The 20,702-nt window shown below is 41.1% G+C and overlaps 1 protein-coding gene and 1 pseudogene across 1 annotated transcript; one reads left to right on the top strand and one right to left on the bottom strand.

The window, feature by feature from the left end:
* Positions 1-14,072: 14,072 nt before the first annotated feature.
* Positions 14,073-14,820, top strand: LOC109166489 (uncharacterized mitochondrial protein AtMg00810-like). The gene is made up of 2 exons (XM_019315439.1): positions 14,073-14,186; positions 14,317-14,820. The coding sequence occupies exons 1-2, from the start codon at positions 14,073-14,075 to the stop codon at positions 14,818-14,820; spliced, it is 618 nt and encodes a 205-aa protein (XP_019170984.1).
* A 2,155-nt stretch (positions 14,821-16,975) lies between these two features.
* The window catches only part of LOC109166488, a 46,883-nt pseudogene continuing 43,156 nt past the window's right edge, over positions 16,976-20,702 (bottom strand).

The raw sequence follows: 20,702 nt of genomic DNA, 5'->3' as shown, positions 1-20,702 counted from the left end.
GACACTTTCAAACGCAATTGATAACACATGTAGACAATTAACGGATCAAAGATCGAGAAACATATGGAACATAACCTATCATGCTTTTCTAAACATAATCAACACCCAATCATGCGAATTCCCACCCAATATACCAAGAATAATTCCATACGATATAACCTAGGGTTCTAATCTTTTTTTTTTTTAAATCAACAAGGACACAATTCATCTTCTAATATCAAGATTCGGTAAGAATATCATATAAACATCAAGAACATCCTACAATCATCAAGAACATCAAATAATCATCAAGAACGTCATATAATCATCAAGAACACCATAATTATCAAGAACCTTTCATCATCAAGATCACCCATGGAATTATCCCATCAATAATCAATAATAATATCACAAATCATCAATACACAATAATATGGGGGAAATCCTACGGGGGAAATCGTAGCTATGAAAATAGGTTTTGTTGAGACATGGGTTACCTCTTTGCCTTAATTAATTCCTTGGCTATGAAGGGTCTTTCTTTAAGCCTTCTTCTTTCTTGATTTCTCCTAAGGGGATTCTTGGAACTTCTTATGTGGTGAGAGATTATGGTGGTGAAAGATCTAGGTGCCTCCTATATCCCTATTTATATATTTAAGACTCCTAATTAGGGTCTGAATGGTATGGGTTTTCTAATTCTATTCCTTATAGGACTAAGGGCTTAGGGATAAGGGTCCATGGTCCATAGTGGACCATATTAATTAATTAAAGGGAATCCTAATCGTTGTCTGAATAGTAAAAGGCCTACTTCCTTTATTCCTAACAGATAACTAGGTCTAGGATTCCTAATTAGAATCTGAATAGTAAAGGGTTTACTTTCTTTATTCCTTAATAGGCTTAGGACTCTAATTTAGGCAAGGGTCCACGGTTCATGGTGGACCTTATTAATTAATTAAAGGAAACCTAACCGAATTAAATCATATTTAATTATTATTAACGGGATTAATTAAATAATTAATCCGGGATTGAAGGCCGTAACACGGGGTGTTACACATGCTCTACAAAATCTATTTATCTTACCTATTTGATAATTCTTTGATTCTACAAGTGATTTTGCTAGGAAATGTGAGTGTTTATGCATTTTCTTGTGAAAATGCATATCTAGAGCTTGTGTTTAGGGTTCATGTGTGCCATTGCTTGGCTATTCCTTTGATTCAAGTCATTTTGTTGTATTGGGGGAGATTTGGCATGTTTTGGACTTGAATTTGAGCTTGGTGTTGAAAATCCCCAAAGGGATTATTTTGGTGTACAGGAGTGTACCCGCGGGCGGAACGGCAGGCAGTGGCTTACCCGCCGCCCCACCTGCCGGGTAAATGTAGCTTGTGGGTGTGTACCCACGGGCGAATCCACGGGTGGGGGTCTACCCGTGGGTCCACACGCGGGGAACATGATGAAGTTGTTGGGGGATTTGTTCCCCGTGTTTCTTTTGACTCGGTATTTGGTCTTTTGACTTCCAATTGTTCTTTCGTGGAACTATTTGAGTGTCTTCTTGATGTTTCGTATGTCTAGAACTATATGGTAGGAATCCATGTAGGTTTTGGTGTCTTGAATCGTGCTAAGTGTTCATCATTCTGTTTCGTTGAACCTTGATGAGTCTTGTGTGTTCTTCGGAACTATGTTTGGTTTACCCGTTTGATAAGCACGCTAGTTCGGTGTCTAAATGCTAGCGTGTGTGTTGTTTGTACCTTCCTATTGTTGATGATAACTTGTGTTATTCATCGTTGTTGTTGGATTGTGATCCATTCCTTGATTGAGTATGGTTTCATATCCTCGTTGTGATCCGTTGATTGATTCCTATTGTGGTGTGGTGTGTGTGGCTGTACATTGATTGCACGGTTAATGGTATGGGACATTAGTCACCAAGGTACAGCAGTGGTCCTCGTGGTGGGCAAGACGTGATTATGGAGTTTGTGACCTGTGTCGGGTTCACGTATTTCTTGGGAGGCGTGTGTCGCCGTGTGTGTGATCGGTACCTTGTGTACTATGAATTGGTGGTCTTGTTGGTGGGGGACGACGGTCCCAGGAGGGAAAAGGTTGGACTCAAAAGTACGGGGGTCCTGGGGTAATGGTTGGAACTAGATATAAGGTTGGGGGTAGCCATAAGGTTGGAACCGGGCATAAGGAAGGCATATCAATTCATGATGGGTGATGTCACGAATGCTTGGGTAGCCGTTGTTGTGAGTTTCTCTTCTTGTGACGTGTGTAGTCACAAAGGCATGTGTTGCCATTGGTTATGTCCTTATTCTCTTTTGTTATGCACGTCGAGTGTTAATCTACTGTGTGATGGTAGATTATACCTTGAGCCGTTCTTGTGAGTCGTTGTATCTCATGTGGTCTTGGGATGTGTTCCCTTATCTTGTTGGGAGTGCTTGGAGTCTTGTGTTGACTTCTGTTCTGGGTTTTGAACATATATTTGTATATTCCGTTTCGAAAATGATTTTACATACGTATATCCTATCTATGTATGATATTTCACATGTATTGGTGGGTTACCAGCATCATTTGCTGACCGGGCGTCGTCCCATCTTTTATGTGTTTCTTTCAGGTGATATGTAGACGTGAGCGCGGTCTAGAACCTGCTAGTGTAGTACCCATGTTTGAGTTGTTATGGCATGTGTGCCAAGGATAGACTTTAGTACTTTGGTTATGTATGGATTTTAGATTATGAATCATGCAGATGTTGGCCTGTGCGTTCGCCTCTGGGTGAGCGTGGCATAGCACCCTTTCATTTCAAGTTTATATAATCCTTTTTCAGTCTTCCGCTGTGTTTGATGTTTTGATTAGTTATCTGCATGTTTAAGGCTTAAATTAGCATGGAATTAAGGGGTGTTACAGGCCGGGCGATGTTCGGGGCGGCGACGGCAGGGCACGGGGCGGTGGTGCTGACCGGGCGGTGGACGACGACTATTGGTGGTGCTTCGCTTGGTGGGGTGGGCTGCGGTGTTGTTTTGTGTGGTTGACGGCGGCGTGGAGAGGGGGAGAGAGGATGAGAGAGAGAGAGGGGGAGTGTGTGTGAGGAGGAAGAAGAAGGGTTTTTGATTTGGGGATTTTGTGGGTTTTAGGGATTTAGAGGGGTTTAAGAAGGGAGTGCTCCCTTGAGGTTTCAAGAAATACTCATAGTTTAGTGGTTAAGGACTTGATCTTGTAAGTGGGAGGTTTAGGGTTCATTCCTCATTGGTAGCATTGGTTTCTTTTGTTGTGCACCCCTTGGATCTTTTCTTATCTTTCCTTTGTCTTCTAGTGGTAAGAGGTTTCACCGGTCTTCCTTGTTGGACTTTTGCTTTTAATGGATGTTGACTTTGGCGATTCATGGGTTCTCGGGGTTGTGTAGTCCTTCTTTTTATGTTAATTTATTTTGACTCTTGTCTTTTATTTATAATAATTCTGAAGTAACTAAACTAAACAAGTGACTTTACTACGAGGGGGTTCACTGATCATCCTAAACAGAATTCGTCTTCGTCGTTTTCTTCTGACTGATTTGCGGGGTCCTCGTTTCCTGGGGCCACATTTCCTTCGTCGAAGTTGCCCTCGCTTTCAAGTTCGGCCTGAGTGCGGCTCATGACAAACACCTTTCCGGGAGCACCGTAATTTCCTTGGTTGTTCGAGCCCCCGCGTTGGCCCATGACTGTAGGCGCGAGTTCGGGGGTTGAGTGCATTGGAAGGACCTGTGTCCTTCTTCCCCGTAGTTGAAACATCGCCAGGGGTTTCCCATGCAGTCCTTGCCTCTATGATCTTTGTTGCATCTCTGGCAAAGGAAGGGCCTCGTATTAGATTCGTTGTTTCTTAGAGGCGGCCCTTGGCCAGCTGGGTTTCTTGGCCTTGTGTTAGTGTCGTTTCTTGTTCTTTTCACAGGTGGCGCTCCACCTCCTTTTTTCTCTTATGAATCGGTTCCTGGACCCCGCGTTGTAGTAGTTGGATTCGATAGAGGTTGGCAGCACTGGAGTAAACCTCGTTGAGGGTCCGGGGTCCGCTCACGATTAACGCCTTCCGGGCTTCGAAGTTCAGGCCTGACACGAATTTTTCTATCTTGGTCATCTCTGTAGGGACCAGCTCGGGTGCGAAACGAGCCAGTTCGAGGAACCATTTGTGGTACTCCATGACGGTGGTCATTCCTTGTTTTAGGTGGAGGAATTCTTCGTATATGGATGCCCTTACGTGTGCAGGGTAGAATCGTTCTCGCAGTCGTATTTTTAGGTTCTCCCAGTTGAACCCTGGTTCCTGTCTGTAAGTGGGTCCTTCGTGGATCCACCAAAGGTCGGCCTCGTGTCCGAAGTAGAACGAGGCTATCTCTACATGACGTTCTTCTGGACACTCTACCAATCCAAGGATTTTGTCGAAGGTCCGAATCCATTCTTCGAGGATTGCGGGGTCCTCTTCTCCCAAGAATATGGGTGGACGATGGTTTGAGACTTGTCGGGTGATTGCTGAGTTTCTGTTTGGCTATGGTGGTGGTCGGTTGTTGTTGCGGAGTGCTACATTGCTTAGTGTTTGGGCGACCTGAGTTAGTTGTTGTAGAGTCTGAGCCAGGGGATCCTGTGTGGTGGGTTCCGGGGTCCTTGATTGTCTTCTATTCGGTGTCATGTCGTCGGTCTACAGGGCCAATGTTTATTGTAATGAAGTGTTAGAGTGTTGCACCCTTACCTTGATGTGATAAGCGAATTGGGGGGGGGGGATTCTTTAAATTAGTGAGGGAGAGTTATGTGATGATGAGTAGGCTCACAATCTCACCGCGCGTCCAAAGATTCCTGAATCCTATGTTCCTAAATACCTAGAGTTCAAGCCTAATGTCCTAAAGTCTGGTCTTAAAAGTCTTATCCTAGGGTCAAACTTAGGCTCAGATACCATCTGTAACACCCCGAAATTTTTAAAACATTTTAATCTTATAAAAAGAAAGCAATTCTATTAATTAATCCCAAACAGAGCATTCTAAGCATAGGGGTCTTGTTGTTATGCCACATCTGAGCTGGAGAACTCAGATGCACAGGCTATACTAATTAATTAACCTTTAAACAACGGCATTACATCATCAAGGCACGCAGGAAGAAAGGAAATCTAACTATCTAAGCCTTTGGTCCTCTAGCGCGCTCCGGTAGCTAATCATCTGTGCATGAAAGCCAAATATATCTGTTCACCGAATGATGCTGGTAACCCACTCCAACGCGTTAAAATACAATATAGGTGTATATATTTATATATAGATATAGGAAAACCATTTTGAAGCAGGAAGATATATACTTAGGAGACACTAGCTTTAAAAACCAGGAATAGACTCGACAAGTAGGGACACTTTGGTGGCGCCACAGGACCAATCGCATACCCATACATGAGGGTCAGCACATATAGCGCTAACACGGCCCCGCAGCAACCTGCCTCATACCGCAGCATGAAGGGGTTGACCTCAGCCAACCGATGAACCGCTGCTCATCAAACCGTTTGCGAGCCAAACGGTGGACCGCAGCCCAAAAGTGAATCACTGACCGCAGCTAGGAAAATGAACCGCAGATCATGTAAAACGTTTGCGAGCCAAACGTTGGACCACAGCCCAAAAGTGTAGTTCTGACCGCAGCCAGCTTATGAACCGCAACTCATGTATAACCAATTTGACCGCAGCCAATATTGGGGTATCATGCACACATAACACATAGCAAGCTCATGCAACCCACATAAACATATTGGGAAAGGGGAGAAAACGTATAATGAAACCTATGCGTGGTCATCCACTTACTAGGAATAATCTAAGGGCTTCATACTTCTTTCAGCTAGGTCAACGGGATACCAATTCAACTAGCATGCAATACACAAGATTCTTTTTATCCTACGAACGGTACTCGAAATATCAAACTAGACTTAGGCACGATAAACAAAGTCCGTTGGGACACCACGAGGGTTGGGGAAACATCAAACGTTGAAGCCAACATCCCGAGGTGTGGAAATCCAGCGGGTGGCCGGCGGGTGGAGGACCACCCACCGGCTGCCCGCCGACGGCGAGAAACCGGGTAGCGGGTGCCCGGCGGGCAGTCATCTGCCCGCTACCGGCGACGCCAAAAAATGGGCAGCAGGTAGGTGGCGGGTTCCCCTACCCCCACTGACTCCTTTTTAAATATTTGGGCCCCGGGATCTTTTGTGGAACCTGAAACCATGTTTAGATACTTTCAAACATAAACGACGACACCACGTAGTCAACTAGTGAATCAAAATCAAGAATCATATTGAACACGTCCTACCATGACTTCTAAACATAATTAACACCCGAACATGCGAAATCCCACCCAAATATATCAAGAATATCACAATACGAAATTCCCAATTTTACCTAGGGCTCTAATCATATTCGAATCATCAAAATCATAGTTTTATCTTTAAAACCAAGAACATCAAGATTTATCAAGAACAACACATAATTATCAAGATCCTCTTATAATCATCAAGATTATCAAGATCAACACATAAGATCATCTCATCAACATGAAGATCATATCATAATTATCATAAAAGATTTATCAAGACACAAGCATAGAGAAGGAGCCAAACAAGAAGATTATAGCAAGGAAAATAGGTTTTGTTGAGACATGGGTTACCTCTTAGCCTTAATTAGATTCCTTGGCTATTAAGGTTCTTTCTCTAAGATCTCCTCTTCTTGATTTCTCCTTGGCTATTAAGGACTTCTACCATTTCGCCGTTAGGCTCATCCAATCATTCTTTGCAACGCCATTCCTTTATGCTTCTTTCTCGGATGAATACTCGTAGGACCAAAATTAATTTCTCAAATTAATTTTGTTCTTCCTATGGTAGATTCCTTTTGACTCGATACTCTGATTTATGATGCCTGTACTAAAAGACCTAAAAACTAAGGGGATCTAAAGTACATTTGGCTCATCAAAACTTACAAAAATATTCCTATCATCTTCCCATGTCCCTTGGAAGTCTAACACACAGGCCCTCAGCATGTCTTCGAGAGTCTGAATGGTTCTCTCGATTTGGCCGTCAGTGGTGGGATGGAATGCCGTGCTTAGTTTTAGTTGTGTCCTTAAGGCCGATTGTAGTGACTTCCAGAATTGTGAGAGGAATCTGGAGTCTCTATCGGACACAATGCTTCGGGGAATTCCGTGGTATTTCACCACTAAGGCTAGGTAGGCTTGGGCTAGTTGTGTCATCATCCATGTCTCCTTCATGGCAATGAATCGCGCCGTTTTGGTTAGTCGGTCCACTATAACCCAAATTTTATCCTTGCCGGTTTTTGTTGGGGGTAATCCTCCGACGAAGTCCATGGATATGGAATCCCACTTTCCTTGTGGTATCTCAAGGGGTTGTATGAGTCCCTTGGGTTTGCATCGTTCGGCCTTCACCCTTTGGCAGCTCAGGCATTTGGCCACGAAATCTGCGACTTCCTTTTTCATGTTGGGCCACCAAAATGACCTTTTCACCTCTTGGTATAGTTTGTCACCCCCGGGGTGCACTGAGTACGGGGCGTTTTGACCTTCCTCCAAGATTTGTTGTTTTAAGTGGGGATGCGTCGTGGGTACGCACCACCTACCTTGGTAGCGGAGACTGTCATCTTCGTGTATTTTGAAGGGTCCTTCTTTCCCTTGGGTTAGGTCGAGGCGTATTTTATCTAGTCCCGGATCCTGCTGCTGTCCTATTTTGATTTCTTCGAAGAGTGTGGGTATGATTTGTGTGTTGAATAGGTGAATCTCGGGGTGGGTTTGATTTTCCTTTATTATTTCCAAGTTCAGCTTCTGGAAGTCTTTGTACAGCTGGTCGGGTAGGACCCAGGTGGCGTTGAGGGAGTTGTTAGCCTTCCTGCTCAGGGCGTCTGCCACAATGTTAGCTTTTCCCTCGTGGTACTGAATGTCTAGGTCGTAGTCCTTTATGAGTTCTAGCCACCTTCGTTGTCTCATGTTTAGGTCTTTCTGGGTGAAGATGTACTTTAGGCTCTTATGGTCTGTGTAGATCTTGCATTGCACTCCGTATAGGTAGTGCCTCCAAATTTTTAGCGCGAATACGATAGCGGCTAACTCGAGGTCATGGGTGGGGTAATTTTCTTCGTGGGTTTTGAGTTGTCTGGATGCGTATGCTATTACTTTGCCCTTTTGCATTAACACGCAACCCAACCCCTTTTTGGATGCGTCACTGAAGACCTCAAATCCCTCCCCCCCGGTAGGGATAGCTAGTACGGGTGCCGTGGTTAGTTTATCTTTCAATTCCTGAAAGGCCGCGATGCAGTTGTCGTCCCATCGGAAGGGGGTCTCCTTTTTTATGAGTTTGATGAGAGGTTGAGCTATTTTAGTAAAGTCGGGTACAAACCTCCTGTAGTAACCAGCAAGGCCTAGGAAGCTGCGGACCTCTGACAGCGAACTTGGTGTGGTCCATTCCTTAACGGCACGGACCTTGGCGGGGTCTACCTTAATTCCTTCTTTGGTTATCACGTGGCCTAGGAAGGCCAAGCTGTCTTTCCAGAATTCGCATTTGGAGAACTTAGCGTATAGTTGGTGTTCTCTTAGAGTTTGCAAGGTTATGCGGAGGTGCCTTTCGTGTTCTTCCCTGTTTCGGGAGTAGACTAGGATGTCGTCAATGAATATAATGACGAAGTCATCCAGGTGGGGTGGGAAAACCCGGTTCATGAGGTCCATGAATATGGCGGGTGCATTGGTGAGTCCGAAGGGCATTATTGTAAATTCATAGTGGCCGTAACGCGTTCGGAAGTTCGTTTTCTGAATGTCTGGTTTGGCCACTTGTATTTGGTGATATACGGATCTTAGGTCAATTTTCGAGAACACCCCTGCCCCTTTAAGTTGGTCGAACAAGTCATCTATCCGGGAAGGGGTTACCTGTTCTTTATTGTGACTTGGTTAAGTTCCCTATAGTCGATGCATAGGCGCATGCTCCCGTCTTTCTTTTTAACAAATAATACCGGTGTTCCCCATGGAGAGGTGCTGGGGCGGATGTAACCTTTATCTAGCAATTCCTGGAGTTGTGTTTTCAGTTCCTTCATTTCTTTTGGTGCTAGCCTGTAGGGTGGTTTAGAGATCGGGGCAGCGCCAGGTGCGAGGTCTATTGTGAACTCGACTTCCCTGGCTGGGGGTGCCCCGGGGATTTCGTCTGGAAAGACGTCGGTGAATTCGTTTACCACCGGAATGGATTGCGGTTCGGGTGGTTTGGTGTTGAGGTTCTTGACCGAGCATAGGAAGGCCTCACTTCCATGGTTTAGGTACTTCTTCATTTTCATCATGTTCACAAGTTTGATCCCTGGATCCTGGTGGGTCCCGCGGTATGACACCCTTTTTCCGTTCGGTCCCCGTAGGACCACTTTTTGTTCTCCACACAGGATTTGTGCTTGGAATTTCCCTAGCCAGTCCATGCCCAAGATCACTTGTACCCCATCCAGTCCGAACTGTATCAAGTTGCTAGGAAAGTCCACTCCCTGGATGGTGATCATTACGTTCTCATACATGTGGTCGCATTTCATGATTTCACCAGAGGCCACCTTGACCTGGAGTTGGACTTTTGTGCTGGCGTTAAGGCAGAGTTGAGTGGCGAACTCGGTTGCTATAAACGAGTTGGTAGCCCCTGAATCAAATAGTATGGTGGCGGGGGTGGCGTGTACTAGGAAGGTTCCGGAGACTATGTTGCTGTCTCCGATCCTAGCTTTGCTTAGGGTGAGGATTCTTCCTTGAGCAATCGGTGTCGTGACCTTGGGGGGTGAGACGGTCCTGGAGCTTTTAGGTCCTCGGGTGGGATTTGTGCGATTCCCCTCAGGTTTCCTTTTGTACCCAGGTGTGTCTCCCGAGGTTGGTTTGTTACTTGTTGTAGTTGGAATGCCTTGGCATAGGCTTCCCCGAGAGTCCTTGGTTCTTGTGTGGCCAGGACTTTCTGGTGTTCGGGATCAAGGCCTGTTATGAACTTCTTGACCTTGATCATCTCGGTGGGTACTAGCTCGGGGGTGAGGCGAGCCAGTCTGCGGAATTGCTGGTAGTATTCCGTGATCGGGGCTGCCCCTTGTTTTAGGTGGAAAAACTCTTCGTATATGGTGGCTTTTAGATTGTCGGGATAGAATTGTTCTCGCAGCCGTGTTTTTAGGGTTTCCCAGTTGAATTCGGGGCCTTGTTCGTATGTGGGTCTCTCGTGAGCCCACCAGGTGTCGGCCTCGTGTCTGAGGTAAAAGGAGGCTATTCTGACTTGGTGGTTTTCTGGGCATTCGGTTGCCCGGAATATCTTGTCAAAAGTTCCGATCCATTCCTCGAGGATCGTGGGGTCTTCGTTCCCTGAGAAGGTGGGTGGTTGATGCGCCGAGACTTGGTGGTGGATTTCCAAGTTCTCGTTTGTTGGTAAAGGTTGGGGAATGGTAGTACTCAGTGCCTGGGAAATTTGGGCCAGGCGTTGTAGATTCTGAGTCAAGAATTCCTGAGTGGGGAGTTTCGGTGTTCCTGTTTGTCTCCTTTTTGGTGCCATCCTGGTGTTCATAAGTCGATGTTACTTTGTATTCTTACCTTGATGTAATAGGGGAAGGGGGAGTTTCTTTAAGTCAGAGAGGGATTAAATGAGGGGCTATGTGTCGGTTTCACAATCTCACCGCGCGTCCTACGATTCCTGAACCCTATGTTCCTAAGTACCTAGAGTTTAAGCTTAATGCCCTAAGGTCTGGTCTCAAGAGTCTTATCCTAGGGTTAAACTTAGGCTCTGATACCAACTTAACACCCCAGGTTTTCGAAACTTTTGAAACTTATATAAAGAAGGTAAGATCTCATTAAATCCCAAACATAATATAAAGAGTACGGGGTGCTATGCCACACTTGAGCTAGAGAACTAAGGTGCACAGGCTAACTAACTAATATCCACAACAAAGTAATGCATAACCGTGGCACGCAGGCCGAAAGGGAAACTATCTACTTCTATGCTCCACGATTCTAGCGCGCTCCAGTGTCTATTCTTCTGTGCCTGAAAGCCAAATATATCTGTTCAGCGAGAGATGCTGGTAACCCACTCCAACGCGTTGAAATACAATACATATAGAGATATATATAGATATACGAAAACCATTTTGAACATGAAGATATATCCTACGAACTCTAGCTTTTAAAACAGGGATAGACTCGACACATAGAGCTAAGCACAAACGGCAGTTATAGCAAGCATATATAGTTCGCAACAGGCAAGGTAGATAAGGCTGAGCATAATCAATAATCATAACCCAACATAAACAATCCCCAACGTAAATCCCGTAGTCACATCCCCAAGATACTCAGAATCACAACTCATCCATATCTCATCACATAAGCATACTTTGTTGGCGCCACAGGACCAATCGCATGCCCATACATGAGGGTCAGCGCATATAGCTCTGACATGGCCCTGCAGCACCCTGCCCCGTCTCACAATACGGAGGGGTCGATCGCAACCGACCGATGAACCACAGCTCATCATAGTTTGATCGCAACCAAACAGTGGACCGCAACCCAAGAGTATGTCATCTGACTGCAGCCAGGAAAATGAACCGCAGCTCATGTAGAACGGTGGACCGCAGCTCTATATAATATTTATATACCTGACCGATCGCAACCGGCCTGGTTAACAGTCAGTATGGTTTTCAACCCATCCGACTGCCCGTATAATCCATTTGATCGCAACCAAACGGTGGACCGCAGCCCTATATAATGTTTATATACCTGACCGATCGCAACCGGCCTGGTTAACCGTCGGTATGGTTCTCAACCCATCCGACTGCCCGTATAACCAATTTGATCGCAACCAAATTGGGGTATCATGCACACATAACACATAGCAAGCACATGCAACCCACATTAACAAAACCTATACGTGATCCTTCACATACTAAGAATAATCCTAAGGGGTTCATACTTCTTTCACCTAGGTCAACGGGATACCAATTCAACTAGCATGCAATACATAAGACTCATACAACCTTCGAACGGTACCCGAAATATCAAACTAGACATAGGCACGATAGACGGAGTCCGTTGGACACCACGGGGGTCGGGAGAACATCAAACGGGGAAGCCAAAATCTCAAGGTGGGGTACAAACCAGCTGGTAGCCGGTGGGTGAGGGTTCACCCGCCGGCTGCCCGCCGGCGGCAACTATTCCGGGCAGCGGGTGCCCGGCGGGCAGCAGCCCGCCCGCCGGCTGCCCGCTGCCGGCGATGCCACTTTTAACCGCGGGTAGGTGGCGGGTCCCCTACCCCCACCTACCCCCCACTGGCTCTTCTTCACAAATAAACGCCCCGGGAACCACCGTGGAACCCGGAACCATGCTTAGACACTTTCAAACGCAATTGATAACACACGTAGACAATTAACGGATCAAAATCAAGAAACATACGGCACATAACCTATCATGCTTTTCTAAACATAATCAACACCCAAGCATACAAATTCCCACCCAATCTACCAAGAATAATACCATACGAATTCCACGATATAACCTAGGGTTTTAATTATTTTAAATCAACAAGAACACAATTCATCTTCTAATATCAAGATTCGGTAGGAATATCATATAAACATCAAGAACATCATATAATTATCAAGAACATCAAGAACACCATGTAATCATCAAGAACCTCTTATCATCAAGATTACCCATGGAATCATAACACCAATTATCAGGATCATTATAACGAATCATCAACACACAAGAATATGGGGGAAATCCTAAGAGGGAAATCATAGCTATGAAAATAGATTTTGTTGAGACATGGGTTACCTTTTAGCCTTAATTAATTCCTTGGCTATGAAGGGTCTTTCTTGAAGCTTTCTTCTTTCTTGATTTCTCCTAGGGGAATTCTTGGAATTTCTTGTGTGGTGAGGGATTATTGTGGTGGGGGGTTCTAGGTGCCTCTTAAGTCCCCTATTTATATATTTAGGAGTCCTAATTAGGAACTAATATTATAGGCTTGCTAATTCTATTCCTTTTAGGGCTAGGGGTTGGGTTTTAGGGGTGATGGCCCACTGACCATGGTGGGCCTTTTCCCTAATTAATTATTGTAATTTAATTCTTTCTTTGGATAATTGGTTAAATGATTAATTGGTTTTAGGGGTCGTAACACGGGGTGTTACAGAAAGGAATACCAAAAAAGTTTTGGGCAGAGGCGGTTGATACAATTGTATTTTTGCTAAATAGGTTACCAACTAAAGTTTTGAAAGGAAAAACACCTTTTGAAGCATGGTATGGTTTTAAGCCTTTTGTTCTTAATTTTAAAATATTTGGTTGTCTATGTTTCACTCGTATTCCAGATGTAAAACGAGAGACGCTAGATCCAAAGGCAGAATATGGAGTTTTTGTTGGTTATAGTAATGTCACAAAGGGTTATAGAATTTTTCAGCCTCTAATAGGTAAGTTGAAAGTATGCAGAGACGTGAAGTTTGATGAAAATGCCAGATGGAATTGGGATAAAAATGAACCTAAAAATATTAAAGAAGAATCAGAAAAGCTTCTTGAAGATGAAAGAATTGATGATATTCCTGTAAGAGGTACAAGGTCACTTGCTGAAATTTATGAAAGGTGCAATGTAGCAGTACTTGAACCTGCAGGGTATGATGAAGCTGCTAAAGACCCAAAATGGATTGCTGCAATGGAGGAGGAGATGAGGATGGGATTGAGAAAAACAAAACCTGGCAACTTGTAGATCTGCCTGAACATAAGAGGACCATTGGTGTGAAGTGGGTTTACCGAACCAAACTCAATGCTGATGGCTCTGTTAACAAGCATAAAGCAAGGCTGGTTGTGAAGGGTTATGCTCAACTATATGGTGTTGACTATTCAGAAACGTTTGCACTTGTGGCAAGGTTAGATACTATATGGTTTCTCTTAGCTTTTGCAGCACAAAAACAATGGCAGATTTATCAACTTGATGTAAAGTCAGCCTTCCTAAACGGCTATCTAGAGGAAGAAATTTTTGTTGAGCAACCTGAAGGTTTTGCAACAGATTCAGGTAAGGTTTACTTGCTTAAGAAAGCCTTGTATGGCCTAAAACAGGCTCCAAGGGCCTGGTATAGCATAATTGATGAAGAATTATCGAACATGGGGTTCAACAAGAGCAAGAGTGATGAATCAACCCTGTATATTAAAGTTGTTGATGATGATCTGATTGTAATTTCACTATATGTTGATGACTTGTTTGTGACGGGAAACAATGTGAAGCTAATCAATGAATTTAAGACTCAAATGATGCAAGCTTTTGAAATGACAGATCTAGGAGAAATGAATTTTTTTCCTAGGCGTGGTGGAGGTTCAACAAACTCAAAATGGAATTTATATTGGACAGCAAAAATATGCTAGGGAGGTGTTGAAGAAATTCCACATGGAAAGCTGCAAGTCAGTAAATACTCCTCTTTCTCAAAATGAAAAATTTAGCAAAGATGATGGTGCTGAGGAAGTTGATGAGACCGCATATAGGAGTATTATTGGATGCCTTATGTTCTTGACAGCAATAACGCCTGATATAATGTTTCCTGTAAGTTTATTATCAAGATTTATGCATTGTGCTAGTGAATTGCATTATACAGCAGCAAAGAGGATTCTTAGGTATATAAAGGGAACTCTAGACTATGGTTTGAAGTTTGAAAAAACAAAGAAGTTGTTTCTTCATGGTTATTCTGACAGTGATTGGGCAGGTTCATCAGACGATATGAGAAGTACATCCGGATATTTTTTTAGTTTTGGATCCGGTTGTTTTAGTTGGAGTTCAACAAAGCAGGATGTCGTGGTACAATCAACAGCTGAAGCTGAGTATGTTGCAGCAGCTTTAACTGTTAATCAATCTCTTTGATTAAGGAAGTTTATGTCTGATCTAAAGATGACCCAAGAGGAAGCAACAATAATTTTTTGTGGACAACCAGACAGCTATAGCAATTTCAAGAAATCCAGTCTTTCATGGCAAGACTAAACACTTCAAAGTTAAGCTTTATTTTGTTAGAGAAGTTCAAAGAGCAAATGAAGTTAACTTGGTTCACTACAGTACTGGTGTTGAACTAGCTGATATTCTGACAAAGGGATTGCCAAGATCAAGATATGAAGTGTTAAGAGAGAAGATTGGAGTTTGCAGCAAAAATAGCAAGGAGGAGTGATAGAAAATGCTATATTTACTGCACATTAGTTTTATTTTGAATTAGTCTTTTATTATCTTGTTTTAATTCTAAGTTGTTGAGATATTTTAGAGTTGTTTGTTGAGTTATTTTCTATATTAATTGTGTATAAATTAGCAGAGATAGAATGGAATAAACATATTCATTTTCCCCAGCAAAACTTGAGTGTTTACCACTAAATATCCAACAAGCCCTTCCATACTACTCCGTGTAAAACACTCATTGCTACGCATATCGCCTTTGATGAATTGGAGAAAAGCGGAGCGGATAGAAGGTGAGATTTGATTTGTTTTGTTCTTAGCTACCGTGGACCAGAAGTATGTGGAGCAGTGGCAGAGAGATGAAGAAACATTTTCAGTAGATAAGCTGTGCGGTAGACCGGAAGAAGGCAGCGGTATAAATTCTTTGCGGACAAATATTTTTTTCTTAATAAGGTGGCAGCGATATACCTTCTTCCGGAACGACGCCAAACAAGCGGAGAAATATTCTTTTTTTTTTTTTTTTTTTTGTTAATAACAACAGGGTGGCCGAAAGAAGGCAGCTGTATACTTTTTTTGGGGATAGTTTTTTATTTTTTTGAGTTAATCAACGATTTGGTCTCTCAATTATTATCGAACTGTCAATGTAGTCCCTCAATTGCTTATTTATCGATTTGGTCCCCGAAAATAATTATTTTTAATTGATTTAGTCCCTCCAGACGTCGATTTGGTCGCCGAAAACAATTATTTTTAGTCGATTTAGTCCCTCCGGCCGTTGACGGAAGACGGCTTGAGAGACTAAATCGACTAAAAATAATTGTTTTCGGGGAACAAATCGATTAATAAGCGATTGAGGGACTACATTGACAGTTCGCTAATAATTGAGGGATCAAATCGTTCATTATTTGAAATAATAATATGGTGGCCAGAAGAAGGCAGCGGTATAACTTCAAAAGTGCTTAGGCAAAGCTATATCAACTATAAGGAGCTGGTCCTGGATGGCTAATCGCCTTAGAGTAAACTACAAATTGAAAACCAGCAGCAGGCAAAGCATTTGTTTCAGCATATTGACAGTTAACTACTTGACTTAACAGAAAACGGTTCAAATTTCATTCTGACAATCTGACCTAGCACTTATGCATTCACGGTCACAAGTACATTCCTGCAAGCAGATGCCTCTTTCAACACAGTGATTGTCTTCGAATGTTTCCAAGTGCACACCACCAAGCAAAGCAGAAGCGTCCTTCCGATTTGGAGTCACTAAATCAGCCAGTGAAAGAAGTTCCTTCCTATTATGAGCAAACTAAAAGTTATGGTTACATAAGTTATTAGCGGAGTAATGAAGAGATGCATAAACGCAGGTGAAGGAAATAAATAAACGAGAGGGAGAAGAAATAGAAAAAAATGCCAGTGAGAGAGAAACGAGTGGTGGGGGAAGAGATGAAGAAGAAAGATAAAAATAATAATATTAATGTCAGACTTGATGGAGTAAAATAGGGAGTACCGGTTGAAGGCATGGGCAGTCTTGAAGGCTCTACACAAAGAATAGACATAAAATGATAAAAAATAGAAAGAAGTACAAATGAAATAAACTTTACAAATCAAAAACCACACACATGTTTCTTAAATGCATCAAATAAGCTCCGTTTTGAATACTGAAAGTGATGATGTTACTGAAAGGTTGGTCTAGTAATAGCAGTTGTCTACACAAATTAACATATGGTGAACTAAAGAAGGTTTAAGGCAATTTCATTATATCCAAGTTCTATTATTGTCACCTGAAGCAGCCATAACTTGTGACTTAACACGGTGTCCTATATCTCGAACCCACTCCGCAAAAAATGGCACCTTCATGTAGCGCTTAATTATCCTTCGCAATGGTATGCAGCATAGCCTCACCAAAAGCTGAAAACAGAAAAATGCAAATTGTCTATAATTTCTTCTTATTTCTTCAGGGAAAGTGGAAGGAAAATGACAAGTACTGAATGTTACACAGAACTCTTTTCCACAAAAGAAGAAGAAGAAGCCTTATCTTACTGGTTATTGTGGTTGTTTAGCTTTTAGCATGCAAAAATCAATACTGGTTAAAAGCATAGAAGCCTTATCTTACCAGCTAGAGATAGACGACTTGCTTCTGATGTCGCCCAATCCACAAACTCTTGTATATGGGCATCAACAAATCGGTGAAGACGATCTATTAGAATCTTCACAAGTTTGTCTTCCCTTTCCTTCTACAATGCCTGTATACAAGAGTCAAAATGTTCTAAATAAATTGTTCAGAGTAAGATTGACTGGCCTTTCATGAGATAAAGTCTTAACAAGCATACCTTCATCTTTTCTGCAACTTTCTCATTTCGGGTTTCAGGATCAGTAGAGGCCTGTTCAGCTTCAACAACTGACAAAGAAGCCTATAAAAGTTGCCCCACATAGTCTTCGAAGAAATCACTTGATCACTTCTAAATAGCATTCCAGAAACTGCTGCAGGGTCTAGCATAGCTTTCCTAAGAATAATGAAATGAAATAAGTGAAAACCAATTCTTTTCTGCTTGAAAAGTTGAAATACAAGATATTAGTGACGATAGCACTTAAAATGGGTTCAGTGAACAAGAATGTAAATATGTTCTATTGTGGTACAAGTAAATTTTGTTTAATTCAATTCCTTTATCACCCAGAATCCATGCATGCAAGTGATGCAAGGTCTTAATTTACTCCATTCAAGTTCCACCCCATCTATGGGATACTGGATCTGCTTATTGCAACCACTGATTTGCCTCTCAATTTGTATTGCGTGCCAATAGATGAAGGTGTTATAAGCCATAAAAAAAAAAAACTCTGGATTTTTAGAAAATGTTCAAAAGCAAGTAATGAAACTGTTTGCAATTTAATATTTGCACTTACTCCTGCACTCCATATTTCCCATTTCTGTCCTATGCTTCACGCTTCTCAGGATCACTCAGGACCTGATAAGCCTCTCTAAGCACCTTAAATCTCAAAAAAGAATTGAGAAAAAAGCAGCAAAGAAAATTATATTCTAAAGGAGTTATCTTGTAACAAATAAATACTCTAGTATTTATCAAGTACTTGCTCGCTCCGTCGCTCACACACACATTTGGAGTAGGAAACTAACAATGTTCGTCGCATGGAAGAGATTACCTTCAGTCGTTTACAAACTCAAAGCATTCAAATGGTTTGGAAACCAGATTGAAAGTACAAACCAAAAGAAGAAGAAGAATAAGAAGATATGCTGACAGATAAATCAAAACGACCAAAATACCTGGAAATTGTGAGAGCTTTTGGATCCACAGGATTTTTGTCTGGCTGTACTGCCCTTGCCAGGCAGAAGAATAACACTTTCTTTATATGCTCAGGTCCGATCCTATCATTTTTTTGGCCCGGGGTATAACAACAAAAATGTGCCCAATACGAAATTAATATACACTTTTATAATTAAAATTTAATAAATTAAATAAGGAAGCAATACTAATGTCAAATAACTTAAATAAGATTCACAAGTTTTTAACAATTTTACATACACATGAAAACAATTATAGATGCATTCCTAAATCCACAATAATCAATCACTGCATCAGTATTTTCATAAATAAATAATATAGTTTATAAAAATGAATAAGTAATTTGAAACCAAATGAGCTTATAAACAATCACATTTTATTATAATAAATAATAAAGTAATTATTAATAAAAATTTATATAAAAAAAACTTACAAATGAAATCAAAGCATAAAATCTTAATTATTGGAAACAATAAATCAAAACACTCAAACGGGATAAAAGATATTCATAATAAAATATAAAACATAATTAATTGGATAAAATAGTTCCAATAAAATACATGCAATAAATCACACATCTTATATATTGATATCATATTTATAAATACTATTTTTTATTGAGATCACTTTCAAGTTTTTCTACATTAATTTGAATACGATGACGCACAATAAAACTTCTATCCTACATTGATTACATAATTCATACAAAAATTAAATTATCTTTTAAAATATTTTTCATAACTAAATCACAAAATATATTACATATAAATAACTCATTATAAAGTTCACAAAACAACAAATATTCTAAATATAAGTAGTAAATTACTCGAATAGAAATAGATTCAAAATTTGATATGTATTACAAATCAATCTATATTATAAATCTCACTATAATTATAAAAAGGTAACAAAATCACAAAGTTACAAATTAAATTTAGAAAAATACAAATTAGAAATAGAAATAAATAAATTGTAGGAAAAAGTTATGTAAAATGATATTTAAGGGATTTGATCCCTTGACCACGGGCATAAAAACTACAAGTCTTACCAACTCAACCAACTCAAATCTTTATATAGTAAGATTCTTTAATTCATATACTAAATAGTAGAAGGCGAAATTTTTATGTAAAATTACCCATGGGGATTTGATCCCTCAACCATACGTATTAAAATGCTAAACCTTACCAACTCAGCCAACTCAAAAACCATTATTATGAATGTATACTAAATAATTATATAACATTTCTAATAGTATATATTAGAGTAATAGTATAGGATAGGGGGTCCTTCCAAGCATGGGGCCCTGGGCATGGGCCCAGCCTGCCCTTGCCCAGGGCCGGGCCTGTATATGCTACTGATTCACAAATGTTTATCAAGAAGAAGACTGAATGGAAATTAAAGAGTGTGGAGAAAAACACACACACAAAACTCATGTTCAATAAATATCATAAATGAATAACTGTTAGGAATATAGCCGAATAATGCGGAAGTGAAGAATCGAATTGAAAATTGAGAATTATAGAAGTTAAATAATAGAGAAAATATAAAAATGAAGAAAAATATATAAAGTGACAAAATAATTAATAAGAATGGGAAAATATAAATAAATATATATATATTAATCTCTAAAAGAGAATACTAACAAAATATATGTATATATTTCTACGTGAAAGAAAGAAAAGAATGGATAAAAAATGAATTCAAATAAATTGAATTGATGTAAGAGGTGATTTGATTACAAAGTAAAGCATGATATTTATACTATAAACAAAAGCATGAAGTGGTGCTACGTGGGGAGATATTGCGGCAGTGGTATGCTACGTGCATAATGGAGAAACTCAACAGTAGAGAAATCATCTCATGGATTTGGAGTCACATCTAACAATCTTCACCTTGGATCAAATCCATTGTGAAATTAACAACTGGAACTTAGCAATATGAAGAGCTTCAGAATAGCAGGATGGATCACTATCAACCTCCTATGCGACTGAAAGAGCATAAGCAACGAAGTTGGTTTCATCATCACCAACATACCAAGCAGGTTTTTAAATTGTCCTCCTAAGATGATCCGTAGCAATGGAATACTTTCATTGTGACTCGACGAGAGGTGCGGTGCTAGTAGATGTGTAACACCCTAGATTTTTTGAAACTTTTAAGACTTATATAATAAAGGTAGTTCTATTATTAATATCGAAAATAGAGCATTACTAAACACAAAAGTTTGGGTGCTATGCCACATCTGAGCTGGAGAACTCAGATGCACAGGCAATACTAACTAAATATCCTCAAAGCAAT

This window comes from Ipomoea nil, unplaced genomic scaffold (assembly GCF_001879475.1).
Source record: "Ipomoea nil cultivar Tokyo-kokei standard unplaced genomic scaffold, Asagao_1.1 scaffold3100, whole genome shotgun sequence".
Taxonomy (NCBI): Eukaryota; Viridiplantae; Streptophyta; class Magnoliopsida; order Solanales; family Convolvulaceae; genus Ipomoea; species Ipomoea nil.
The sequence above is the reverse complement of the archived record's forward strand: the minus strand, read 5'-3'. Positions and strand labels throughout refer to the sequence as shown.

Excerpts from the sequence above, each read along its gene's own strand:
- LOC109166489 (XM_019315439.1), top strand. The coding sequence starts at position 14,073 with ATGGGGTTCAACAAGAGCAAGAGTGATGAATCAACCCTGTATATTAAA. Across the intron at positions 14,187-14,316 it reads TGTTTGTGACGGGAAACAAT|CAAAAATATGCTAGGGAGGT; the intron begins GTGAAGCTAATC and ends TATATTGGACAG.